The 23,620-nt window shown below is 40.8% G+C and overlaps 1 protein-coding gene and 1 pseudogene across 1 annotated transcript; one reads left to right on the top strand and one right to left on the bottom strand.

Annotated features, from left to right (window-relative positions):
- Positions 1-607: 607 nt before the first annotated feature.
- Positions 608-2,251, bottom strand: LOC126608600 (spermidine hydroxycinnamoyl transferase). Its single transcript, XM_050276553.1, has one exon. It carries the CDS (start codon positions 2,163-2,165, stop codon positions 798-800), a length of 1,368 nt encoding a protein of 455 aa, XP_050132510.1. The 5' UTR covers positions 2,166-2,251; the 3' UTR covers positions 608-797.
- Positions 2,252-10,603: 8,352 nt separating this feature from the next.
- Positions 10,604-23,620, top strand: part of LOC126609249 (uncharacterized) — a 36,547-nt pseudogene continuing 23,530 nt past the window's right edge.

Here is a 23,620-nt window from a genome sequence, read left to right as displayed (position 1 = left end):
GCTCTTCCTTGGATTTGTTAACTCCATTTTCAAAGTTGTCTTCTCACGCTGACACCGACCCAATATTCACGAACACACAACCCCATAAGAATCCACCATTTAAAATTCAAGAACATTGCTTTCACAATTTCTCCTTTTTTATGATCTACTATCTCCTTCCTTACGATCTTTTTCCATTAAAAAACTCGAACTCCTGATTTTTCTTTAGTTTCGTCAAAGTTACCAAAGAAACCATGACATCCCAAAACTGACTGAGATACATTGCTCACACACATCCTTTATATATAAATTGCTCTATCTATTAATTTGCATAGCTAAATTTGGCTGCCTTACCATTTGAAGGGTACGGTTGAAAAAATAAATGACGACGTAAAATTAATCAGAGGGAGAGATGACCAGCCCTAACCTAAAGGAAAAATGTCACGTGATGTATCAAGTTTTATATTCAGTGGTTAAATTTGTTTCAGAAGTTATTTGCAACAGTAGAATGGGATGAAGTAGTTAATTAACTTGTACAAAGTATATATCTTGAATGTTCTGTAGTAATATCTACTTGAAATCCACATACGAAATAATTACAAATAAAGAATTCTTACTACAGAACAACTTTTAGGAGAAATGATAATTGATTTATTGATTAAGAAATTAGTACAAATTTTCGAGTACATCATCAAGGATAAGTCCGGAGATCTTTCCAGATCAGTTCCTTATTTCTTGATTTATTGATTAAGAAATGATAGTTAAACTATGCGCTTGCATAATATAATGATCAATTTCACGCTCATAATACAAGTTATTCATATAATATCTTCATAGAAATGCTTCTTAAAAGCATCCATATGGGCAACTTGTAGACACAAGGCCACAATCGCAGAACCATTTCCATCAGGACTTGGAAGGATCAGAGAGTCCCCATCAAAACCATGCGTTCCAGGACCCATATAAATCTCCTTTCCCCATCCAAAATCAAGACCATATAGAGGCAGTGTCAACCAGCTCACTACCCCAAGATTAGGGTTTCCATAAAAAGGCCCCTGGTCACTCCCTAGAGCCTGAAGATCTTGGAACCTTGTCAAGTCCGGTTGGTTCCTCAAGTTATCAATTGCTGACAGCACATAATCGTTTGTCACTTTCTCGATCGCCTCCCTTATTCTACTTGATGCGTACCCTAAGGGCTTGGTCACCAAGTCACCAGCAAGACTAGTAGCAATTACATCAAACGTTGCGTTCCCAAAGTATCCTTGTGGCAGTGGGGGTTGCATGCGACTCCGCGAGTCAACACAAACCCCTATAGCTGTAGGCTGTTCATTTTTGTGATCTCTAGCTTTAGAAGCACATCTCCAGATGTGTCCGGCCACAGACTCATACCGCGTGTAAGCTCGCTTAGTGTCAGAGTTGTTGAACTTGGTAGCCTCATTCGCCATCCGCTTAAGCTTCTCAACTTGATCTTTAGTAAGACTCAACATGGCGACAGTGGTCTTCTTCTTCCTCTCCTCAATATTATCTGCTTGCCCAAGTAAAAGGGGAGGATGGTTGAACTCTGAATGGTCAAGCCCTAGAGTAGCACTTCCAGCTGGGAGGTTTAAAGCTTGAAAGACTTTTCGATCAAGAAATGGCACCACCTCAATTGGCTCACCCCTTGCAAGCCTAGCCCACTCAGAAATAAAATGCAATGCACTTTGCCCATCAACAACAGCATGTGATATTGCCAAGCTAAGACTAACACCACCACATTTGAACGTAGTCAATTGCACAAGCAATATTGGAAGTTCATGAATTGGGAGGGTGTAGTCCACAGTTGGGATAAGATAGTGATATTCTGGAGAAGGTGAGAAGTCACCAAAGTCGTCGAGTTTTGAACTAGACTCAGCTTCAATGAATCGAACCCCCACGGCATTGCAATCAAGCTCAAGGCGGCCTCCGCCAATCCAATGCAAACGACCTGCTAGTGGATAGAACGGCACCAGTGCACGACTTAATGAGTCTTTGAGGGTGTTTGCGATGGTGTCAGATGATGTGACAAAGTTATGGTCTGGTTTATAGAAGTAGATTGTGGGAACATGAGTTATGACGCCGACTTGATCCCATTCCGATAGAGTTAGGCAACCTTGCCATGTTGGCTGAGAGGGTTTCAGTGCACAGCAGTCTTTGAATTTCACCACCATTGTTTCGGGTTTTTTTTTAAAGTTTGAGTGAGATGTAGATTAACGGGGTACTGTTTTTTATAAGCTTGATTGTTATGGTTGTGATGAATTCACTCTCTCTGGATAGTAACAAGAGGAGATTGTTATAAATAAAAAAAGGCAACACAATTTGGTTTTCCGAAAATTCTGTGAAATTGTTGAGAATAAATTTCACATGAGTCCGGTAGTTCCTTCAAAGTCGCATTTTCAGTTGGTTTCCTACGGCATGCTCTTTGGGTTTGTTATGATTTTCTGTAAGTGCGCCAAAAAGAATTCTCATTGTTACATCTTTGCTAGAAGTCACATGATATACAAATACAAAAATACAATTCTTACTAGGGTTGTTTTATTAACACCTCACATTTTATTGACCACACCCCATGTACTAAAATGCCCCACATTTACTTTTTAAATTAAAAATTATCTTAATCCACCCCACCTAATTTCCTACACTACCCTTACACCCCACAAGGAAATAATAAAGGTTGTTGCTGCCTTGTTGGGAGATTTATCCAGTGTTGGAAAGAATTGCTTCTGTTTGTTGAATTCCAGGAAATAAAATGCGTCTAGCTTCTAGTGTACAATCTGTATAATTTAGCTGTTTTTGTTTGGTTCTTGCTCCAGTCTCTGACTTGACCTCTTACATTTGTATCCTATTTTGCTCTAGGGTTTCAAACTTCAGCTAGCTTTTCTCTTCTTGAAGTCTCTCCTTTCAACCGAAAAAATGAGAAATGAAACTCTCTTTTCCAGACATTCTTAACTGCCAAATGGAATCAGTTTCTGATTCATAATTAATGATTATGCATGTATCAGCATCAATATATTTCCTTTACGAAAAATCTCATGGGTTCCTTGTAGCATTTGCGATTGCGATCGTGATTACACCCCCAACTTATGAAAATTATCTTTAAAAAAGTGATATCGGAATTTCCAGAAAATGTTTTCAAATTTGAACTCTTTGACTGCAACTTGAAAACAAGAAAAATCGATCTCAACATGTTCTTGAATTATTATTAGGTTTTGATGTTAAAAAAACTTATGGAGTGTATATATTTAAGGCTTAAATAGTCATTTTATATCAAGATATATGAGTTATTTATTATTAAATTTTATGTGGAGTGTAGTCAACAAAATATAGGGTGTTAATAAAAAAACCCTTCTTACTACCACATTTTCATACCACTTTGTATCACCTTTTTAATAGAGGTGAGACTCACTTGTATTGGTGGCCTTATCTCTATTAGCAAGGACCAAAATATCGAAAATATCGGCGAAATATTATCGTTTTTTTTATATAACAATATTTCGTGACTTATCCTTTAATTATCATTAATATATTGCGATATGAAATCCAAAAATACTTGAAAATTTCTTAAAAGTCTCAATTTTGAGCATAGAAGGATTCAAACCCCTCCCATTTGACTCCTTCAACGTCTTAACCACCAGATCACTTATGTTTTTGTGATAATATGCTAATATATATATGTTGATGCACAAAACCGGATGGTCTTGGAACAACGTGAATCTGCATGTAACGTAAATGACACAAGAGTTATCGTGGTTCACCCCAAGGTTTGGGCTACGTCCACACTGATTGTATTATATTTCTCTGTTGAAGAGGGAGAGAGAGCTTAGAGCTTAGGGGATGTGAGGAGGCTTTGAGAGGGATGAGGAGAGACCCCCCCCTTTGTGAGGGTGAGGAGGCCCTTTTATAGAATAAGGGCTCCTCCCCTAATTACATATTTGCCCCTTCCCTTATTACATAATTACATTTAAGTCCCCCGAGTATTTATACGAGGTCTAAATACGAGGCCCTAAATATGGTATAAACAGTAGTCCCCTAAGTCTTCAGTCAAGAGAGTCTTTTGGCTGGAGATTTGAAATTCAGTCCATGTGTGGGCCGAAGTGACTAGATGTTGTTTTGAACTGATGCTCGATATGAGGCAGTGCTCAATCTGAAATGACGCTTATCTAGAAGTAGCAAACGCTACGAGGCTGCTCGGCTCGTGGCTTATGTTACCTTGGTTAGCTCGGCTTATGGTGTTTAAAGGTGAGATGGTCCCTTTTATAGAATAAGGGCTTGCTCCTCAATACATAAGTGATGGCTAGAGTTGATGCTCGCGGCGAGACGGTTGCTCAGTAGGCAGCGATGCTCTCTAATGGTGGTGAGGGAGTCCCTTTTATAGAATAAGGGTTCGCTCCTCAATACATAAGTAATGGGCTAGAGTTGGTGCTCTCTAATGATGGTGAGGGAATCCCTTTTATAAAATAAGGGCTCGCTCCTCAATACATGAATAATGGGCTAGAGTCCCCCAAGTATTTTTTATGAGGCCCAGTTGAGGCCCAATATATGGTACATAATGTAGTCCCCCAAGTCTTCGGTTAATAGAGTATGTTGGCTGGAGACTTCAAATTGAATCCATGTGTGGGCCGAAGTGGCGGTTGTTCGGAGGTGGTATTTGTATACCCTGCACTAAAGCTTTGTAGGTGAAGCTTTGCAAGTGAAGCTTTGAAGCTAGAGCTCTGTAAATGAAGCTTTCGAAGCTGGAGCTTTTGTAAATGAAGTTTTTGAAGCTATTTGACATGAGTAATGCTCATGAATGTTTATGTTGATTGACATGAGTGATGCTCATGGATGTTGTCATGAGTGATGCTCATGGATGTTGTCATGAGTGATGCTCATGAATGTTAACATGAGTGATGCTCATGAATGTTGACATGAATGATGGTCATGAATGTTTATGTATGATTGTCATGAGTGATGCTCATGAATGTTTATGTATAAATGACATGAGTAGTGTTCATGTATAATTTGGAGTACTAGGCGTACTTTTGATCACCTGATTGGTGGCATGAAGGAGAGTACGGGTTGTAAATTTCATCACCTGGTTAGTGGCATGAATGGCTAGTTGCCAAATTAGAGTACGAGTTGTACATCTCATCACCTAGTTGGTGGTAATAGTGGCGGGTTGCCGAAAAATTGTGGAGTACTGGGCGTACTTTTGGTCACCTGGTTGGTGGTAATAGCGGCGGGGTGCCGAATAATTTTTTGTAGTGCTGGGCGTACTTTTGATCACCTGGTTGGTGCTATTTTGGGCTTATGGGCCTTCGCCCTCCACAACATGCTAGCCCATTTATTTTGGGCTTTGCCTTTTTTTTTGTTTTTTTGTTTTTTGTTTTTTTTTTTGTTTGTTATTACCCTCTGATGGGGTTTATACAAATGTCTCCGAGAGATAAAAAATAAATTACATCACTTTAAAGTAAGGAAAATAAATCACATCATTTTGGTGGGGTGTTTATTCCTCACTTTTTTTTTTCTGCTTTTGTTTTTGCTTTCTCTTTTCCTTCTCTTTTCCTTTTGCTTTGTCCGCCACTGCCTTTCTCTTTCAGCCTGGTTTCTGCTGTTTGAACACAAGCTGGTGTACTCCAGCTGTAAAAAATGTAAATAACGTAAAGAACGTGGCCTCCCACTCCATGTCTTTGTCTTCAGAAACCCCACCTCAATGACCATTTGCTATTCTTTATCTCTCCACTCCTTCTCTGTCCTTGATCCGTAAGGCCAAGTGGTGTGTAATGCTGGCTCCTGCGCTGTCTCCACTCCTTCTTTGTTCTTGACAGCAACTTTAGTCCCATCACTGAGAAGGAGATTTCTTGCAGATGTTTCTAGAATCTCTCTACCAGGCGGTTTCTCTCCTTCATAAAAAACAATGGGATCCAGCGCATAAAACAATAGTATTCGCACAAGCTTGCTCTATTTTCAACATCATCATTCTTGCTAGTTATGGATGCAATGAAATGCCCACAAGCTTCTTAGCTGTTTCCCAGGTCCGAGTTGACTGCGAGACTAAGAGAGTTGACAGCGGAGGGAGAGAGAGAGTTCAGACTTCAGATGCTCTAGATCTTTCTCCTCCCGTCTATCCAGCAAGTTGACTTGGTGAATAACAACCTGACAGGTGTCGAGATCCCGGAGCGCAATGGCGGTGGAGAGCTCGTCGCCCTTGATTTGGGTTTTAACAAAATCGAAGGTTACGTGCCAGTAAATTTTGGGAGCTATCTTGTGTTGTCGTCGCTGTCGCTTCGCTACAACCGACTAAGCGGCAGGATCCCAGTGGAGTACGGACGGAAAAAGTCGTTGAACAATAATTCCATGACTTCCTTCCATTAGCTGCTTCTCACCCAGACAATGGAACAGCAAATCACAAGTTTATTAAATCACGTGCCCCAATGGATGATTGAAGAAGTGCAGGGTCCTGCAGCTTCTCACCCCAATGTTGATTTGTACGCAGTCGGGGGCGTCGTCGGAGTTGTCGGTGCCTTTGGATTGGGTTGTCGGTGAGTGACCTTTTGGGTTCGATCGTGTGGTGTTACTGCCCGACCCCACCACCTCCACGGTCACGATCTGCAGATTCCTATAAGGACTCTGAAGGGGTAAGCTAGGCGACATGATGTGTAGGCGTCGCCCTGGGTGTTGACTTCGAGGAAAGCGTAGGCGTCGTGGAGAGAGAGAGAGAGATCATCGAGATGGATGCCATGGTCAGCCTGCGACTGAGGTTGACGCTCAGTTTGTCTCATCCCTCCCTGATCTTCACCAGCTCATCAAGACACCAACTCAAATCCACATATCTCTTTCAGAAGACAATGATAGAAACTTTGGCTTTTAATGCCGCATGGAGGTGGCTCGTGAAGCCCTAACGCGTGTCTTCCCCCTTGAAGTTCAAGAATACGCTGTACTTGCAGAGTTTGGACTTGGAGGAGGACCAATAGGAGGCTTTGTGGGTTGTCATGGCGGTATCCACCGTTATGGGCATAGCAATTTCAGAGAGAAAGAGAGCTGTCTCTGTGTCTTTGTGTGGATTTCTGCAGATCTACGGTGGACAGTGAGAGATTTGATGAAAAAATGAAAGAGAACCGATATAGTTTTTTGTGTCGATTCCCACAGACGGCGCCAAATGTTGATGCACAAAACCGGATGGTCTTGGAACAACGTAAATCCGACCGTGAATCTGCATGTAACGTAAATGACACAAGAGTTATCGTGGTTCACCCCAAGGTTTGGGCTACGTCCACACTGATTGTATTATATTTCTCTGTTGAAAGGGAGAGAGAGCTTAGAGCTTAGGGGATGTGAGGAGGCTTTGAGAGGGATGAGGAGAGACCCCCCCCTTTGTGAGGGTGAGGAGGCCCTTTTATAGAATAAGGGCTCCTCCCCTAATTACATATTTGCCCCTTCCTTTATTACATAATTACATTTAAGTCCCCCGAGTATTTATACGAGGTCTAAATACGAGGCCCTAAATATGGTATAAACAATATATATATATATATATATATGGTTTTGTTTTGAATTCTTTTTACAAGAAACAAATTTGCACATATTTCAAATTTTTTGTGGTATTATATTTTAAATTGTGTCAATTAATTACTTAGTCAATGGCATGTGGTTTTTAATTTTTCTATTTTTTATTTGGTCACTTACATGGTAGGGCTGGAAAAAATTCCCGAAAATCCCAAACCAAACCGAAAAAGTCCCAAACCCAAACCGAAAAATCTCAAACCAAAACTATCCTGAAGTTTGGGAATCCCATCCCGAAAAATACCGAAATTTTCGATATGGGGTTGGTTTCCAAATCCCATTTGTTTGGTAATCTTGTAATCCCGAAAATACCGAAGTATTCGGTTTCGTATTGACTTTTGGGTTTTGGTTCTTGAAAGCCATTGCCATGGTTGTTGACTACTCTTCACAATACACTTACTCTACACATAGAGATGATGAAGATACTGAAAATTTTGAACCTTGTTTATACCATACTTAGGTCCTCTGTATTTATACCTCGTATAAATACTCGGGGGACTCAAATGTAATTATGTAATAAGTGAGGAGCCCTTATTTTATAAAAGGACTCATCACTCTCCTCATTAATGGAGGCCAATTCTTAGGCCATGGGAAGAGCTCTCTCACCCTTAGAAGCTCTCACCCTCTCATCCTCCATCCTCTCAAAGAAATACAATATCAGTGTGGACGTAGCCCAAACATTGGGGTGAACCACGATACATCTTGTGTTCTTTACATTTCTTGGAGATTCATGGTCGAATTTACGTTATTCCAAGACCTCCGGTTTTGTGCATCAACATTTTGCGCCGTCTGTGAGAATCAACACAAAAAGCTATGTCGGTTCCTTCATTTTTTTCATCTCCACCTTGAATCTGCAAAAACCCAGAAACAAAAAAGATTCAAATCTCAAACACTCATCAGCTCTCTCATCAGCTCTCTCTCTCTCTCTCTCTCTCTCTCTTTTATATGTTTCAGACAGTCATGAGTTTTTGTACTTTTTTCCCAGAAAAATCCCACACCTACCCTAACAGGGAGAGAGGCCATAATCAAGGAAGAAAATATCGGTAATATCGGAAATATCGGTAGTCCGAAAACACGGAAATATCGATGGAAATATCGGGATAATATCGATATCGATAAAAATTACATGGAAACCACGGAAATTGTAAGAAAAACTTGGAAATTTTTATTGAAACTTTGCAGGATGTTTATTTAGTCAATTATCTATTAGTTTATCACAAAAAATTGGAAGGAAATGCATTGCATGATGGATTTAACTGATTTAAGTTGATTATATAGCGAGCTGGCAAACATTGTAAGTGTAGAAAATATGTAGTAATTAATGAAATAAGTTTAAACACACCATAATCATTTATATATAATGAATTAGTACAATATTTTATACTTTATACATTGTATGGTAAGATACATGAGTGACTTAATATCACATAGAGTGAACGTGGTGAGTAGTTCAAAAGTAGATACTTGAAAAGAAATTAATCAAATTTTAGTATGATGTAATTATTTGGACTTGATTTAAAATAGAAATTTATCATATACAATATATGTAACTGAAAAAAAAATAATCAAATTTTAATATGATGTAATTATTTGGACTTGATTTAAAATAGAAATTTATCATATAGAATATATGTAACTGAAAAAAAATAATCAAATTTTAATATGATGTAATTATTTGGACTTGATTTAAAATAGAAATTTATCATATAGAATATATGTAACTGAAAAAAAATTAATCAAATTTTAATATGATGTAATTATTTGGACTTGATTTCTCTTTATACATATATTCTTCTTCCTATTTTCTAGTATTTCAGTTTAGTAAGTGATTTTAAATTTCGGAGACGAAATTCTTTTAAGAGGGGTAGATTGTTACACCCACCCCAATTTAAATTGTATTTTCACTAAGTTTGAGTTTATCTTGCTTTTAAAATTATTTTTAGATCTTAATAGGTGTGCCCAGGGGGCCCACCTTGCTTTTGTGTCCCCGTCTCTCTTTTCTCTCAGATCTCTCTTTTCCCTCACTCTCTCATCTCTACCGTGCTCTCTGTCTGCACTCTCTGCACTCTCTCCTTCTCCCCGTGAACCAACCCACACGCCACACCCTCACTTCCACACCACTTCAACGGCGACACCTCCTCATCGCTCTCTGCACTCTCTGCACTCTCTCCTTCTCCCCGTGAACAACCCTCATTCTCCCTCTTCGCCCTCTCTGCACTCTCTGCACTCTCTCCTTCTCCCCGTGAACAACCCACACCCTCACTTCCACACCACATCAACGGCGACACCACCTCATCGCCATCTCCGTCTCTACGTCTCTGTCTCTGCCTCGGTCTCTCCGTCTCCGTCTCTGCCTCGGTCTCTCCGTCTCCGTCTCTCCCTCGGTCTCTCCGTCTCCATCTCTGCCTCGGTCTCTCCGTCTCCGTCTCTCCCTCGGTCTCTCCGTCTTCGTCTCTCCCTCGATCTGGTTTCTGGATCCTTCTTCTTCGATCTGGTTTCTGGAACCATCTTCTTCGATCTGGTTTCTGGATCCCTTTCTCACCTCCCGACGGCGGCGACAACGACGAATATCGCGATAATATCGCTAATATCGGTAATATCGCGATATTAGCGATATTATCGCGATATTTTAAAGATATTTTATTTTTACTAAAAAAAATATTGCCGGGTCAAAAAAACGATATTATTGGCGATATTTCGCCGATAATATCGATATTTAATTCCTTGGCCATAATAATAACATGAGCAGATTGGCTCCTTTCTTGGTGATGTTTCTAGCCACTGCCACCATTTTTAGCTTGTTCCTACTCTATTCTTCGAACCCTGTTTTAATTTCTCCCAAACAGGGCCTTAACGATCTCAATTTTGTTCAAAACTAGACATCAATTCATGCAGCATAGAAAGAACATTCAGCCCCTGATCGCACTAACATCAAGCTCCTACCTCTACCAAAGAAGGAGGAGGAGTGTGATTTGTTCAAGGGTCATTGGATTCCGGATCTGAGAGGAGCAGTGTACACGAATTCGAGCTGTGCCACGATTCCGGAATCAAAAAATTTGTTTCAGAAATGGGAGAAGAGAGAGAGGACCCACAACAGCCCAAGAGAGCGGCGGCAGCGGCCTACGACTACGAGAACAACCTCAGGTGGGCCGACTACTGGTCCAACATCCTCATCCCTCCTCACATGTTCTCTCGCAGTGACGTCGTCAACCCGTAGCGCAGGTTCAACTCCCAGATTGATCCCGACTCCCTCCATACAAACCCAGAAGCAATCGTAGCAATCACCTCTACCGTGAATCACTATCGCAGCTTTTTTTACCATATATTAGGGCTGATTGGAGCTGATTGGATCACACTTTTAGATTCGGATCCTTGCCGTCTGCGCCCGATATATTCAGTCGGATCCGATCCGACTCGGTGCTCCAACTCGAAGATTTTAGCCACAATTCTAAGATCTGGTGTTTGCGGCCAGACCGGTTTATGTTTAGATGCTCTGCAACGGGATGTCCTCTGACAACATCAAGGGTTTGATTCTTGTTTTGTCTTCAAGTTTGGTTATTGGTTCATCACCACCCGCCTCCTTGTTACTTCGACGAGAAGTGGAAGCTGTCGAAGAAATGAGGGTTGCCGAGATCGAGCCGTTCATCAACTTCCATTCATCTGATGAAGAATTCATCGCAGTCGAATCGACGGTGCGCGTTTTCCAGAAAGTGTGCGAGGTTGGTGTAGGAGCAGAAAGCTCGGTTTTACATCGTGAGGCGCTGCGTCACCATGCTCATCTGCTGGCACGACTACAGCGATTCATAAACTGAGAACAAATAGAGAAGAGAGAAAGTTGCCATCTTTTGCCTCTGTTTTTGTTAGATCTTTTTGGGGTTTGATTGCTGCAGAAAAACCTAGTTCACAAATTTGAGTGCTAAAATCCATCGGACTTCGACAAAAACCTTGAAACTATCATTATTTACAAGAGTTTTCAATCGCAGAGAGCCAAATGTACGAACCCCACCCTGTGGTCCACCACAGAAGGCGAACGGAGGATCTTCGTGGCCATCGACGAAGGCGAGGAGAGTATGTATGCGCTGTCGTGGTGCCTGAAGAACGTTGTTGCACAAAAGTCCAAAGATACCCTTATCCTACTCTATGCCAAGTCCCCGCGAGCAGTGTTCACCTCTTTGGACGGCACAAGGTATTTGATTTCGTCTGAGACTTGGGTGGCAATGGAGAAGTACGCTGCTGATGTGGCAGACTGCGTTATGGAGATACCAAGAAAAGCAAATGGGTAGTGTCGGAAAGGTTTTCACTCTGGCTCAATGGTCCCACGATCATGAAATGATGAAACTTTCATCATGAAGGAGAAATGGCTTTTCTGAGAAAGCCACGAGAAAAGCAAAATGGATTATTGGGTGGTAGCCATGTGAAATCATTTCTGAAGGCCCAGAACATGAGGATAAGTTTACTTGAGTTGTGAAATGGAGTGGGAAACAAAAGCGAAAGCAAAGCAAAAAAACCGAGAAAAAACAGAAAGCAAAAGGGAGGTTTTTCTCTGCGAAAGCACATGGGGACACTGCAAAAGCAAGGAATAAACACCCCACTAGAATAATGTGATTTACTTTTTCTTGTTTTTAAATAATGTAATTTTTTTTCCGGAGACATCTGTATAACCCCATCAAAGGGTAATCATAAAAAAAAATAATAATAAAATAAAATAAAAAACGGCAAGCCCAAAATAATGGGCTGGAATGTTATGTGGATGGCTAAGGCCCATATGCCCAAAAGAGCCAGGCCCTATGGCTCCAAATTATTCGGCACCATGCTGCTATTATCACCAACTAGGTGATCAAAAGTACGCACAATACTCCAAAATTATTCAGCACCCTGCCGCTATTATCACCAACTAGGTGATCAAAAGTACGCACAGTACTCCAAAATTATTCGGCACCCTGCCGCTATTATCACCAACTAGGTGATCAAAAAGTACGCCCAGTACTCCAAAATTATTCGGCGCCTTACCGCTATTATCACCAACCAGGTGATCAAAAGTACACCAAGTACTCCAAAATTATTCAGTGTTTTACCGTTATTATCACCAACCAAGTGATTAAAAGTACGCTCAGTACTCCAAAATTATTCGGCAGCCTGCTGCTATTATCACCATTAGGTGATCAAAAGTACGTCCAGTACTCCAAAATTATACATGAGCATCACTCATGTCAATCATACATAAACATTCATGAGCATCACTCATGACAATCATGCACAAACATTCATGACCATCATTCATGTCAACATTTATGAGCATCACTCATGTCAACATTCATAAGCATCACTCATGCCAACATCCATGAGCATCACTCATGTCAATCAACATAAACATTCATGAGCATCACTCATGTCAATTAGCTTCGAAAGCTTCATTTACAGAGCTCCAACTTCAAAAGCTTCATTTACAAAGTTCCAGCTTCAAAAGCTTCACTTGCAAAGCTTCACCTACAAAGCTTCAGTGCAGGGTATACAAATACCACATCCGAACAACCGCCATTTAGGCCCATACATGGATTCAATTTGAAGTCTCCAGCCAACAGACTTTATTGACTAAAGACTTAGGGGACTACATTATGTACCATATATTGGGTCTCAACTAGGCCTCATGAAAAATACTTGGGGGACTTAGTCCATTATTTATGTACTGAGGATCGAGCCCTTATTCTATAAAAGGGACTCCCTCACTTTCATTAGAGAGCACCCATTATTCATGTACTAAGAAGCGAGCCCTTATTTTATAAAAGGGACTCGCTCACCTTCATTAGAGAGCATCGCCACCAGCTGAGCAACCGCTTCGCCGCGAGCATCACTTCTAACCCATCACTTATGTATTGAGGAGCGAGCCTTTATTCTATAAAAGGGACTCCCTCACCATTATTAGAGAGTGTTTGTACCATACTTGACCAATCCCGAAACTACTGAGCACTGATCAACGTTATACCATCAACGACCCATAAGAGTTTCCCTCCAACCCGGAGGCCAATCACAGCGCAACACATGTCAACATCAGAAGCCAATCATAGCGTGACACGTGTCAACATCAGAAGCCAATCACAACACGACACGTGTCAATGTCAGAATGAAACTAGAAACTCTTTTCTATAAATATAGATCATTCTCTCACAATATTTCCTAATGTCATTTGTACTAAATCATTCACTAGTACTCACAAAAGGAGAGCTTGAACCTATTTACTTGTGTAAACCCTTCACAATTAATGAGAACTCCTCTACTCCGTGGACGTAGCCAATCTGGGTGAACCACGTACATCTTGTGTTTGCTTCCCTGTCTCTATCCATTTACATACTTATCCACGCTAACGATAGGAGAAATCTAGCGAAGGTCACAAACTTAACACTTTCTGTTATACCAAAGTCCTCACTGATTTTGTGCATCAACATTTGGCGCCGTATGTGGGAACGACACTTATTCCCACTCTCTTCAGCTTTGTCAAGCTGGTTTCCACCATTCGTAGACTATCTTTTGACCAGGCATCATTTTCCAACATAAGGAGCGAAAAAAGCCACATCACACAGAATGACACCCCTCTTGCACCTAGTGCGAAGCAACGAAAGAAGGAAGGAAAGAGGGTTGCTCTTCAAGCTAAAGTCGATGAGCTAGAAGCTCAGAACAACAAGATAACAATGAAGAGTGAGGTCCTTCAGGAGCAGTATGAGAAGCTCTTTGAGATGCTCCATGAAACTAGGCGTACTCAAACATGCGAGCTCGTTACCCCTGTGGACATCAATCATCACCTGGGTGCCCTCCAACACGGAGGGTCACCTTCCTTCGACATAGGTATCCCTGATGAGGAGCGAGCTAATCATCAAAACATTGATCAACATGAGACTTCTCTCAACCCAGCTGCTTCGACCCGAAGTAGGAGAAGTGGAGGAAAACACCTCCTTGCAGAAGGGTTGGAAGGATCGAAAGCCGTTTATCGTGACTGCCGAGACTTCCTAAAGCAACGTCAAGAGAATCCCCTCCACATATGCTCGAAGATCAATGACCCAAGGGTTTCTGAAAGACTCAGTCCCCTCCCACGACCCAGGCTAGCTGCTAATCTAGGGAATGAACGACAGGTCCCAGAGGAACATGAAGGTACAGAGGACTCTGACGTATTCCGACAGACTCGCCCTAGAAGTTAGTACGACGAGTCTAAGGAAAAATCACATGCCCTTGCTCAAACCTTCCTACTTCCAAGAGGCAATGGAGATTTATGAAAGAAAATCCCAATAGTACATGACTCCACTCAAGACCCCTTTGTCCTACAGCTCCTTGAGGAAGTAAACAAGTTGAAGGCCGAACGTCAGGCCGAGATACCTGACTAGAACCAACCCAGGCCTGGCCGTCTCACAAGGAGGATCCTCGACACCCTGTTTAAGCGAAGATAAAACAAAAGCTTGGTTCACAACTTTATACTGGAAGGAATGACCCAATTGAGCACCTTAACCTCTTTGAGTCCACCATGGCATATCAGATGCACACCGACGAATAGCGATGTCTTCTCTTCCCCTCCACCTTATCTGAAGGAGCTCTAAACTGGTATTACCGTCTTCCACCTGAGACAGTAGACTTATTTGAGGAACTAAGGAAACTGTTTGTTTTTCAACACATCTTCTAGACCGATAGCTTGCATTCTGCAGATGACTTGTACACTATTCGCCAGAAGCCAGACGAGTCATTACGTATGTATGCTGGCCGCTTCAGCCATGAGTATTCCCGTTGTGCCGAGGCAAACGACAAGACTGCCCTCAAAGCCTTTACGGCAGGCCTACATGATTGTTTCTTCAAGTACATGATCAATGCCAACACTTAGAAGACTTACTCTGAGGTGATGGCACAGGCTTACAACCATGCCTTCGCCGAGGCAAGGACATATCAAGGGAAACCCCCACAGCCACCCCTTATCAGCAAGTAGGGATTGGAAGCCAGATCCAACCAAATGAGAAGACTTCGACCTTCCAAACGGCAGCGATGCCTCCCCCTGCCTTACTTAATACTTTGCCAAGTCAACAGACATATCAATCTCAGGGCAAAAGGAAAGATTTCCATCCTCACCAGTCTCATTTTAGTAAAAGGAGTAAGGGACACTACCGCGATAACCAAGGGTATCGCCATGATAATCCCCAACCCCAGGCAGTCAACACAATGGGTCAAGCACGTGTCAGGACAGCCCCTACCCCGAGGTATGAGGCATACACACCTTTGAACGCCACATGCGTGGCCATTTACCCCAACATAGCACACTTGATACCAAAGCCAAAGCCGAGGCACCCAGATTACAAGCCCACGAAGAACACCGGCACGTGTTGCTGCTACCACGAGCATAACGACCATGACGACAAGAAGTGTATCACCATTCGTGATCATATTGAAGCTTTGGCACGTGAAGGAAAAATTGATCAATTCCTTCTTCAACCTCCAAGGGGTAACCGTAACCAACGCCAGGTGAATGTGATATATTCCATAAGTGGTGGCACACCCATATCTAAATCTTGCAACAGGGCCATGAAAAATAGTGAACGAGTTTTAAGGTTTGGCCACCAAGTGTTTCACGTGGAAGACATCAGGGGAGGTAAGTATCAAAAGCCTAACTGGGATCCAATATGTTTCTACCCTGAGGAAGAAAGAGGTATCATCTACCCTCACAACGACCCACTGATCGTTGAAGCTCACATAGCCAACTTTGAAGTACGACGAATCTTGGTAGACACATAGGCTTCAGTCAATATCATGTTTGTTGAAGCTTTCAAGGCACTTAATGTAGCTAAACACTTGCTTGATCGCTCGATTTCCCCTCTGATAAGCTTCTCCGGTGATATCGTGCAACATTTGGGGAGCATACACTTACCTTTCACCATTGGTATAGGCCCTTACACTGCTACCATTACCATTAACTTCTTGGTGGTTGATTGCCCAACGGTATATAATGTCATATTCAGACGCACAGGCATCAATGATCTCAAGGCCATGGTATCCACACATATGTTGTTGATGAAATTTCTAACCCCTTATGGAAATGGTTACATCAGAGGAGATCAACTTAGTGCACGATCATGTTACAACACTTCGGTCAAGCAACAACACCTGCTTGTGCCCAAGGAAACCCTTTCTATACATGATCAAGTCATAAAGACCAGCCTAGACGAAGCCAACTTGGATCTTCACGGTGGCAACAGTCAACCCGACGATCCTCGAGATGACTCTTTCACCCAGCAAGCACAACCCGCTGAAGAGTTTTAGAGGGATTGCCAAACACTCTAAACTGACTCAAATAGATAAAATAGAGCTTTAAAACACTTAACTAGACTCAAAAGACTCAAAACAAGCTAAAAACACTCAAAACTGCCTAAAAACACAAACTGGGCAGTTTTGAGCTCTAAACACAATTTTGGACGAAATTTGGTTTTCTAATGGCTCAAAACACTTAAAAACATAATCTAAGACAAGTTCTAACTAATATGACTCAAAGAAATAAGGTGGGGTTGATTTTGGACGAAAATAAGTAAATTAAGACAAGAACAATGTAAACAGATTCTTAGACAAAATTAGGTGAATTGATGGGTGATAGACTAACTAGAGGGTTCTTCTCCACACATGACACACTTGCATTCAAAGTTGATTTCCAATTGCTTCTTTCAATAAACCATGAACCTTAATGCCCCAGGTTAACTGTGATAGCACTTTTTTAACCTTCAAGTCTTCCTTAAGTTATTAAATTGGATGGGAATGCACATACAACAACTCAAAACATTCTCTAAAAGTCCCTTACGTGAAAAGCACAATAAATGTACAATCAAAGATCATTAAGCTTCATGAAAACTATAAGCATTGACGAGGCAATTGTTACTATGAAAAGCATGAAATGTTTGCCAAGAATTCACTTAACACGATCGTTTATAAGCGACCTCCACTACTTGCAAATATAAGGTTGTAACTATTAGGTGAAACTTCCTTATATTTTAGCTTCAAATTCCTGCATGAAAACTAAGTTGGCCACCTTAATCAACACACAAAAATAAGTCATCAATCAAACGGCTAAGCAAATTGAATTCACAATTCATGAAATAACAATTGGAAGTAATCAGTTCATCTTGCAAGTATAATCATGGTATTGAATAGCCCCCTAGCCAAAAAGGCTTAGTTCCTCATGTTCACAAAACAAAGGAAAACAGATTTATACGTTGTAAACATAAGAAAGAGAACACCTAAATTCTCCACCGATTCAATGTTGAATAGCTAGAACCTTCAAGCACTTTTTCTTCCTCTCATTTGTTGCTGCACAAGGGTTGGTGGTGAGTTTAGGGAGTTATGGATGGTGTAGAATGATGGGTTTATGGTTAGGTTGGATGTATGTGACGGCAAGGGATGTTTTTGGGCAGAGTGTATGGACTGATTTCTGGCGTGAATGGGTGAGTGAATGGATGGTTTGTGGCTGCAAAAAGGAGGTTTATTTAAAGGATTTCAGGAATTAAAACCCTAGGTTATTTAGGTAAACAGAAATTAAGTCAAAAGCTTCTAGAAATAGGAAATCAAATCAGAAAACTAAAGGAAAGTGCAAGGGATATGCGGCAAGGCATTAAAACACAATAGGAATGTGTTTTAATGCATAGAAACAGGAAAGAACCCTCTCCCTTGCACGGCAAGGAAGGGGAAAGGGCAAAGAGGTGCGGCTGTGATGAAGGAAAAGTTTAGGGCCTTTGTTTTGTGTCCTAGAATGCATATGAAGTCTTCAAAGTGGCTATAACATAAGGACTTTTAGAATTAGGAAAGGTCAAACCAAAATAGGAAACCTTGGCTTAACTTTCCTACTTCAAGTAGGAAGCCTTCTTAGAGTAGGAATCCTTATTCTTCTAGAAATCCTCATTTGAGTAGGAATCTATCTTCAATTAGGAATCCTTCGTTGATTAGGAATCCTTTCTTCTTCAAATCTTCAATTTCGTTCATTCCTTTTGCTCCAAGCACGTGATAACCATTCCAAGCCCAATTTTGCTCCAAAAAGCTCCAAAATGCATCTTCTTGCATACTTTGTCCTTAGAATCTGAAAACACACGAAAATGACTTTAAACACTAAAATAACTAAGGAAACATAACATCAATGCACAAGAACAAGCCAACTAAGTCGCATAAAAATGCTCCTATCAAATTCCCCCACACTTAGCTTGTTGCTAGTCCTCGAGCAAAACAAAACGAACTCAAGACAACAAAACGAAACATAACAAACGAAACACAACCTAAACCTTCCAACGTTTGCCTCAAGGATTTCCAATGCACATGACATGTTACAAATCGTCATCCCCACAGATTTTAGTCATCTTTACACTTAAGCACATACTTAATCATAGTCACCACTTACTAGTTCACAATTAACCAATGAAAACAATGTTTTGAATGTAGTAACATGCCTTAGAGAATTTGCTCAATTCTTTACAAGATATGCACTCAATTTTCACTCAGATTTTCTAACTACACACCCTATACTAGTTATATGTGAGAAGATTGATGTAGACATGAAAACGAATGCTCACATATATGTATAACAAAGAATGCAATTTTTGGAGTTAATAAGCATGTTTAGATATGATCTCATGAATGGAATGCTACTACTTAGATGCGAGAACCAATGACACCATATGCTTATACCAAATTCAAACTCCACAAATTGAAACACATAACACTCAAGATTGAAGTCAAGGGTTGTAACGGAGCTTGGGGTATTGGTTAACAAAGGAAGGATGGGGATAACAAACATTCTTAAAGCAATAGCAAGCAAAGTAATGAAATCTAGACTTAGAATTCACTTTAGAATGCAGAAATCACTTTTAGACATAAAGGGAAGATTTAAACAACTCTTAGGGTCAAATTCAACTTTTTGGACCCTTCCATCAACAAACAATACTTTAGAACTCTTTTTCACATCTTTTCAACTCTTTTTTTTCATACTTTTCACACTTTTCTTTTTTTTCTTTCTTTCTTTTCACGAATTTTTCTTTTCTTTTCTTTCTACCCGTGCCTATGGCACACTAACTCACATGAGAAACACTTCCCCCACACTTGTTTTCTGCCAAACATTAATCAAAAGGAATTCAATTTGAATCATGCTTTACTATGTTTCAAGAACAAGGGTATGGATGGTCCTAATCTAGGCTAGGTGAGGATAACGTGGGTTAACAAAGAATGTAGGCTAACGAAGGCTAAAAGGGGTTAAACTTAAACATATAATGATATAGGATACACGGCAGTTTGGCTTTGGTGGTGGTCACTACACAACTTCATCTTGAATATGTGTTATGCAAATCAATAACATGCTTTGAATGAAATGGGCATGAGTTCTAGCATTTGGGACTAAATGATGAAACGCTTTCTAAGTAGTAACCAAACAAAGAATAATGAGATCATGCAACGACTTTAAAAAACAATAATGCACAGATTGTCAACTCTCCAAATAGACGTTTAGGCTCAAGTCTCACAAGGTTGTAGCGTTAATTTGAGTTCCTTCCTTCAAGCATGTTACAAAAACTGATTTTTCCTTTATGATTACATGTGAATTCATAAGTTATAATCATAACCAAGCATAAACAAATAGTAAATCAAACTTTCATCCATGTTAATCACTCTTTTTAACAGCCATGCAATTATAAACCAAATCCTCATCATGGTGTTGGAAGGTACCCTAAGACACAAACAAACACACAAAAACAACTCTTTTTGGCTTTTTCAAAACAATTTTTCAAATTTTTATGAGATTTTCGGATTTTTAAAACAAAACACACTAAAACACACCAAAACAGCTTAAAAACACTTAAAAACAGCAAGGAACAACACTTGAAGTTATGGGTGATAAAATCCCACGAATTTGCATCAAAAACACTTAATTACCCATAAAACACTTAATTACCCCCCACACACTTAAATCAAACATTGTCCTTAATGTTTCAAGCATAAATTCACACAAAACACAAGTAAACACACAAACAACAACTAAACAAGTTAACATGGCAGAGTAGAAACAACAACAAAGAGAAGGGTTTTAGGAACGCAAATCTGGAATTGGAGTGATTCCTAGGGCTTCCTTTGTTGTATGCATGGGTTGCCTCCCACATAACGCTTACTTTAACGTCGTACAGCCAGACGAAGAACATGTTTATTCCCCATTGAAGCCCACGGCATACAGTGGGATCTCCTCCATGACATGCTCAACAAAGTTCTCATACATTGAATCCTTGAACGGAAATGGATAGTGATGTTTGCTGATGGGTGCGCTGTGTTTCCTAAGGTTCATGTAAATGCGCCCACCATCAGGGATTTACTTGGGTACCTGCACCAAAGAAGGGAACCACCTATCAACTTTAATAGGAATTGGATTTGGATTAGGTGGCTTACCTATGTGTTGTGATGAAGTGGAAGCAATGTGAACATTCTTCCCCATGGTGCTTTCGGCCAATTTGAGCACTTTGAGGGCAGTGGCCGTATGGTCCTTGTGCTCCACTCAAATTCCCTTGTCTTGCATGGTTCTTGATGCATCCTTTGTGCTTGGTGCTGAACAGTTTGGTCCTATCTTTTTCTATTTTATCAATGGCATAACAAGAATGAACAACATTAGGAGTCTCAATGGATTCAGAAATTTTAAAACTAATCATGTCACCACCAAATGCCATAGTTACTAATCCTTTGGCCACATCAATCTTGGTTTGAGCCGTTTTCATGAAAGGTCGTCCAAGTAAGAGTGGTGATGGTGAAGAGTGGCCTGAATCCTTCATATCAAGCACATAGAAATCTGCAGGAAAAATCAAGTGGTCTACCTGCACCAAAGCATCTTCCAACATTCCTTTTGGATATGCATTAGATCGATCGGCTAATTGAATAATCACACCATCATGTTTAAGTGCTCCTAGATTCATAAATGCATAAACAGAATATGGTATGACATTAATTGATGCACCTAAATCTAACATAGCATGCTCAAACCTTGTATTACCAATTACGTAAGGAATTGTGAAACTACCCGGATCTTTACATTTAGGTGGTGGCTTTCTTTGCAACATTGCAGAGACATTCTCGCTTACATGTACCACTTCTTTCTCCCGGACACGTTTCCTTGTTGTACAAAGCTTCTTTAAAAACTTGGCATACTTCGGGATTTGCTTTATAGCATCAAGGAGGGGAATGTTGACATGCACCTTTCTAAATGTCTCTAGAACATTTGTTTCCTCCTCTTCATTCTTGGCTTGCAAAAATCTGCTAGGAAAGGGTACATTCGAAGGAATAACATTAGTAGGAACCGAATTGGACACACTCTTACCTTTGTTGGACAGATTGGATGGTGTTTGTGCCATTGGAACTTACGACAAGGATGTTTCTACCCTTGCCGTGGGTTGAGTTGCTTCCTCCTCCTTCATTTGCAACATTTCATCTTCTTTGTAACCTGTTTTTGATGAAGAACTTGCCCCAACCTCCTTGCCACTTCTTAGAGTGATCGCTTTGGCAATTTCAAACCCTCACTTTGGATTTGCAATGGTTGAACTAGGAAGCTTTCCTTGGTCTCTAAACTGCCCAACAAACTCCACAATCTGCCCAATTTGCTTTTCCAATTGATCCACCTTAATGTTCGTGTTGTGCATTGCTTGGGTTTGATTTTCTTGCCCCTGAGACAACTTGGTAAGTAACTTAAGAATTGTATCATTATCCAAAGTATTACCTGAAGTGTTTTGGGCAGATTGTTGTGGAGCTTGTGTGTGTGCGTATGGCTTGGTGTAGAAGCCCGGGGGTTGCTGCTTAAAGCCTTCTTGTTCTTGGGGTTGTTGGGGCTCCCTCCACTTGAAGTTTGGGTGGTCTCTCCAACCTGGATTATATGTATTTGAATATGGATCGTTCCTTGGTTGGTTTTGGCCTTGAAATCCAATTGCATTGGCACTTTCCCATCCACCATTTTCAATCAATTGTGGACAATTTTCAGAAGCATGTCCTTGGAGAGAACACACACCACATACAATTGATCCTTGCATCCTTATTCCTTCAGCCATCTGAGACATAATGGAAGTAAGATTAGCTAGTTGTGAATGAATGTCGGATTTGGAACTTACCTCATTCACTTGCTACCGTGGGTTTCCTCTTTGGTCAACGCCTTTGTATTGTTGAGCGTTCAACGCTCGATTAGCAATCAAGATCTTAGCAGCCATGGGTGTCTTGTCCACCAATGCTTCACCTATCGAGGCATCGAGCATTTGACGTTTAATTGGTAGGAGCCCATCGTAGAAGTATTGTAGAAGTAACTCTTTCTTCATCTGATGTTGTGGACAAGAAGCAACAAGTGATTTAAAACGTTCATAATAAGTGGGAAAGGACTCACCTTCATCTTGCTGAATTCCACTTATCCTTTTACGTAGAAGAATTATTCGAGAAGTTGGGAAAAACTTCTCCAAAAACGCTCTCTTCATACTCTTCCAAGATGTGACAGTTCCGGGAGCTAATTCGTACAACCAATCTTTGGCTTTGTCCGTTAAAGAGAATGGGAAAGCTTTCATCTTCAAGATGCTGCCATCAACGTTAACCGGGGTCATGCTCGAACAAACCACTTCAAATTCCTTCAAGTGCTTGTTAGGGTCCTCCATGGACAGCCCATGAAACTTTGGAATGTGGTGCAGCAAGCTAGACTTCAATTCGAACTCCTTGGTCTTGCCTTGAGCTGCCATGGGATATTGGATGCATAAGGGTGCGGCATTGTCCAATCCTGAAGTCGAAAACTCCTTGATTGTTCGGTTGTCGGCTGCCATGATTGGTGTTTCCTCAAAAATCCCAGCCGTGCCCCTCTCTTCTTCTTCTAAAACTTGTTCTTCAAGGTCAGGTTCAGGGCTAGGTGGGTTAGACTCTTGTTGGTTCCTCCTTCTTCTCAAAGTTCTCTCAAAATCGTCATCAAAGTCCAAAATATGCTCACAAACAGGTTGGGAACTTCGAGTCATACACTAGGACCTAAAAAAACAAAGAAACAAAACAATTTAGCAACTAAGATAGAAAACAAATGAAAATAAAAAGAAATAAC

Source organism: Malus sylvestris, chromosome 16, assembly GCF_916048215.2.
Source record: "Malus sylvestris chromosome 16, drMalSylv7.2, whole genome shotgun sequence".
Taxonomy (NCBI): domain Eukaryota; kingdom Viridiplantae; phylum Streptophyta; class Magnoliopsida; order Rosales; family Rosaceae; genus Malus; species Malus sylvestris.
This window is presented reverse-complemented; position numbering and strand designations above follow the sequence as displayed.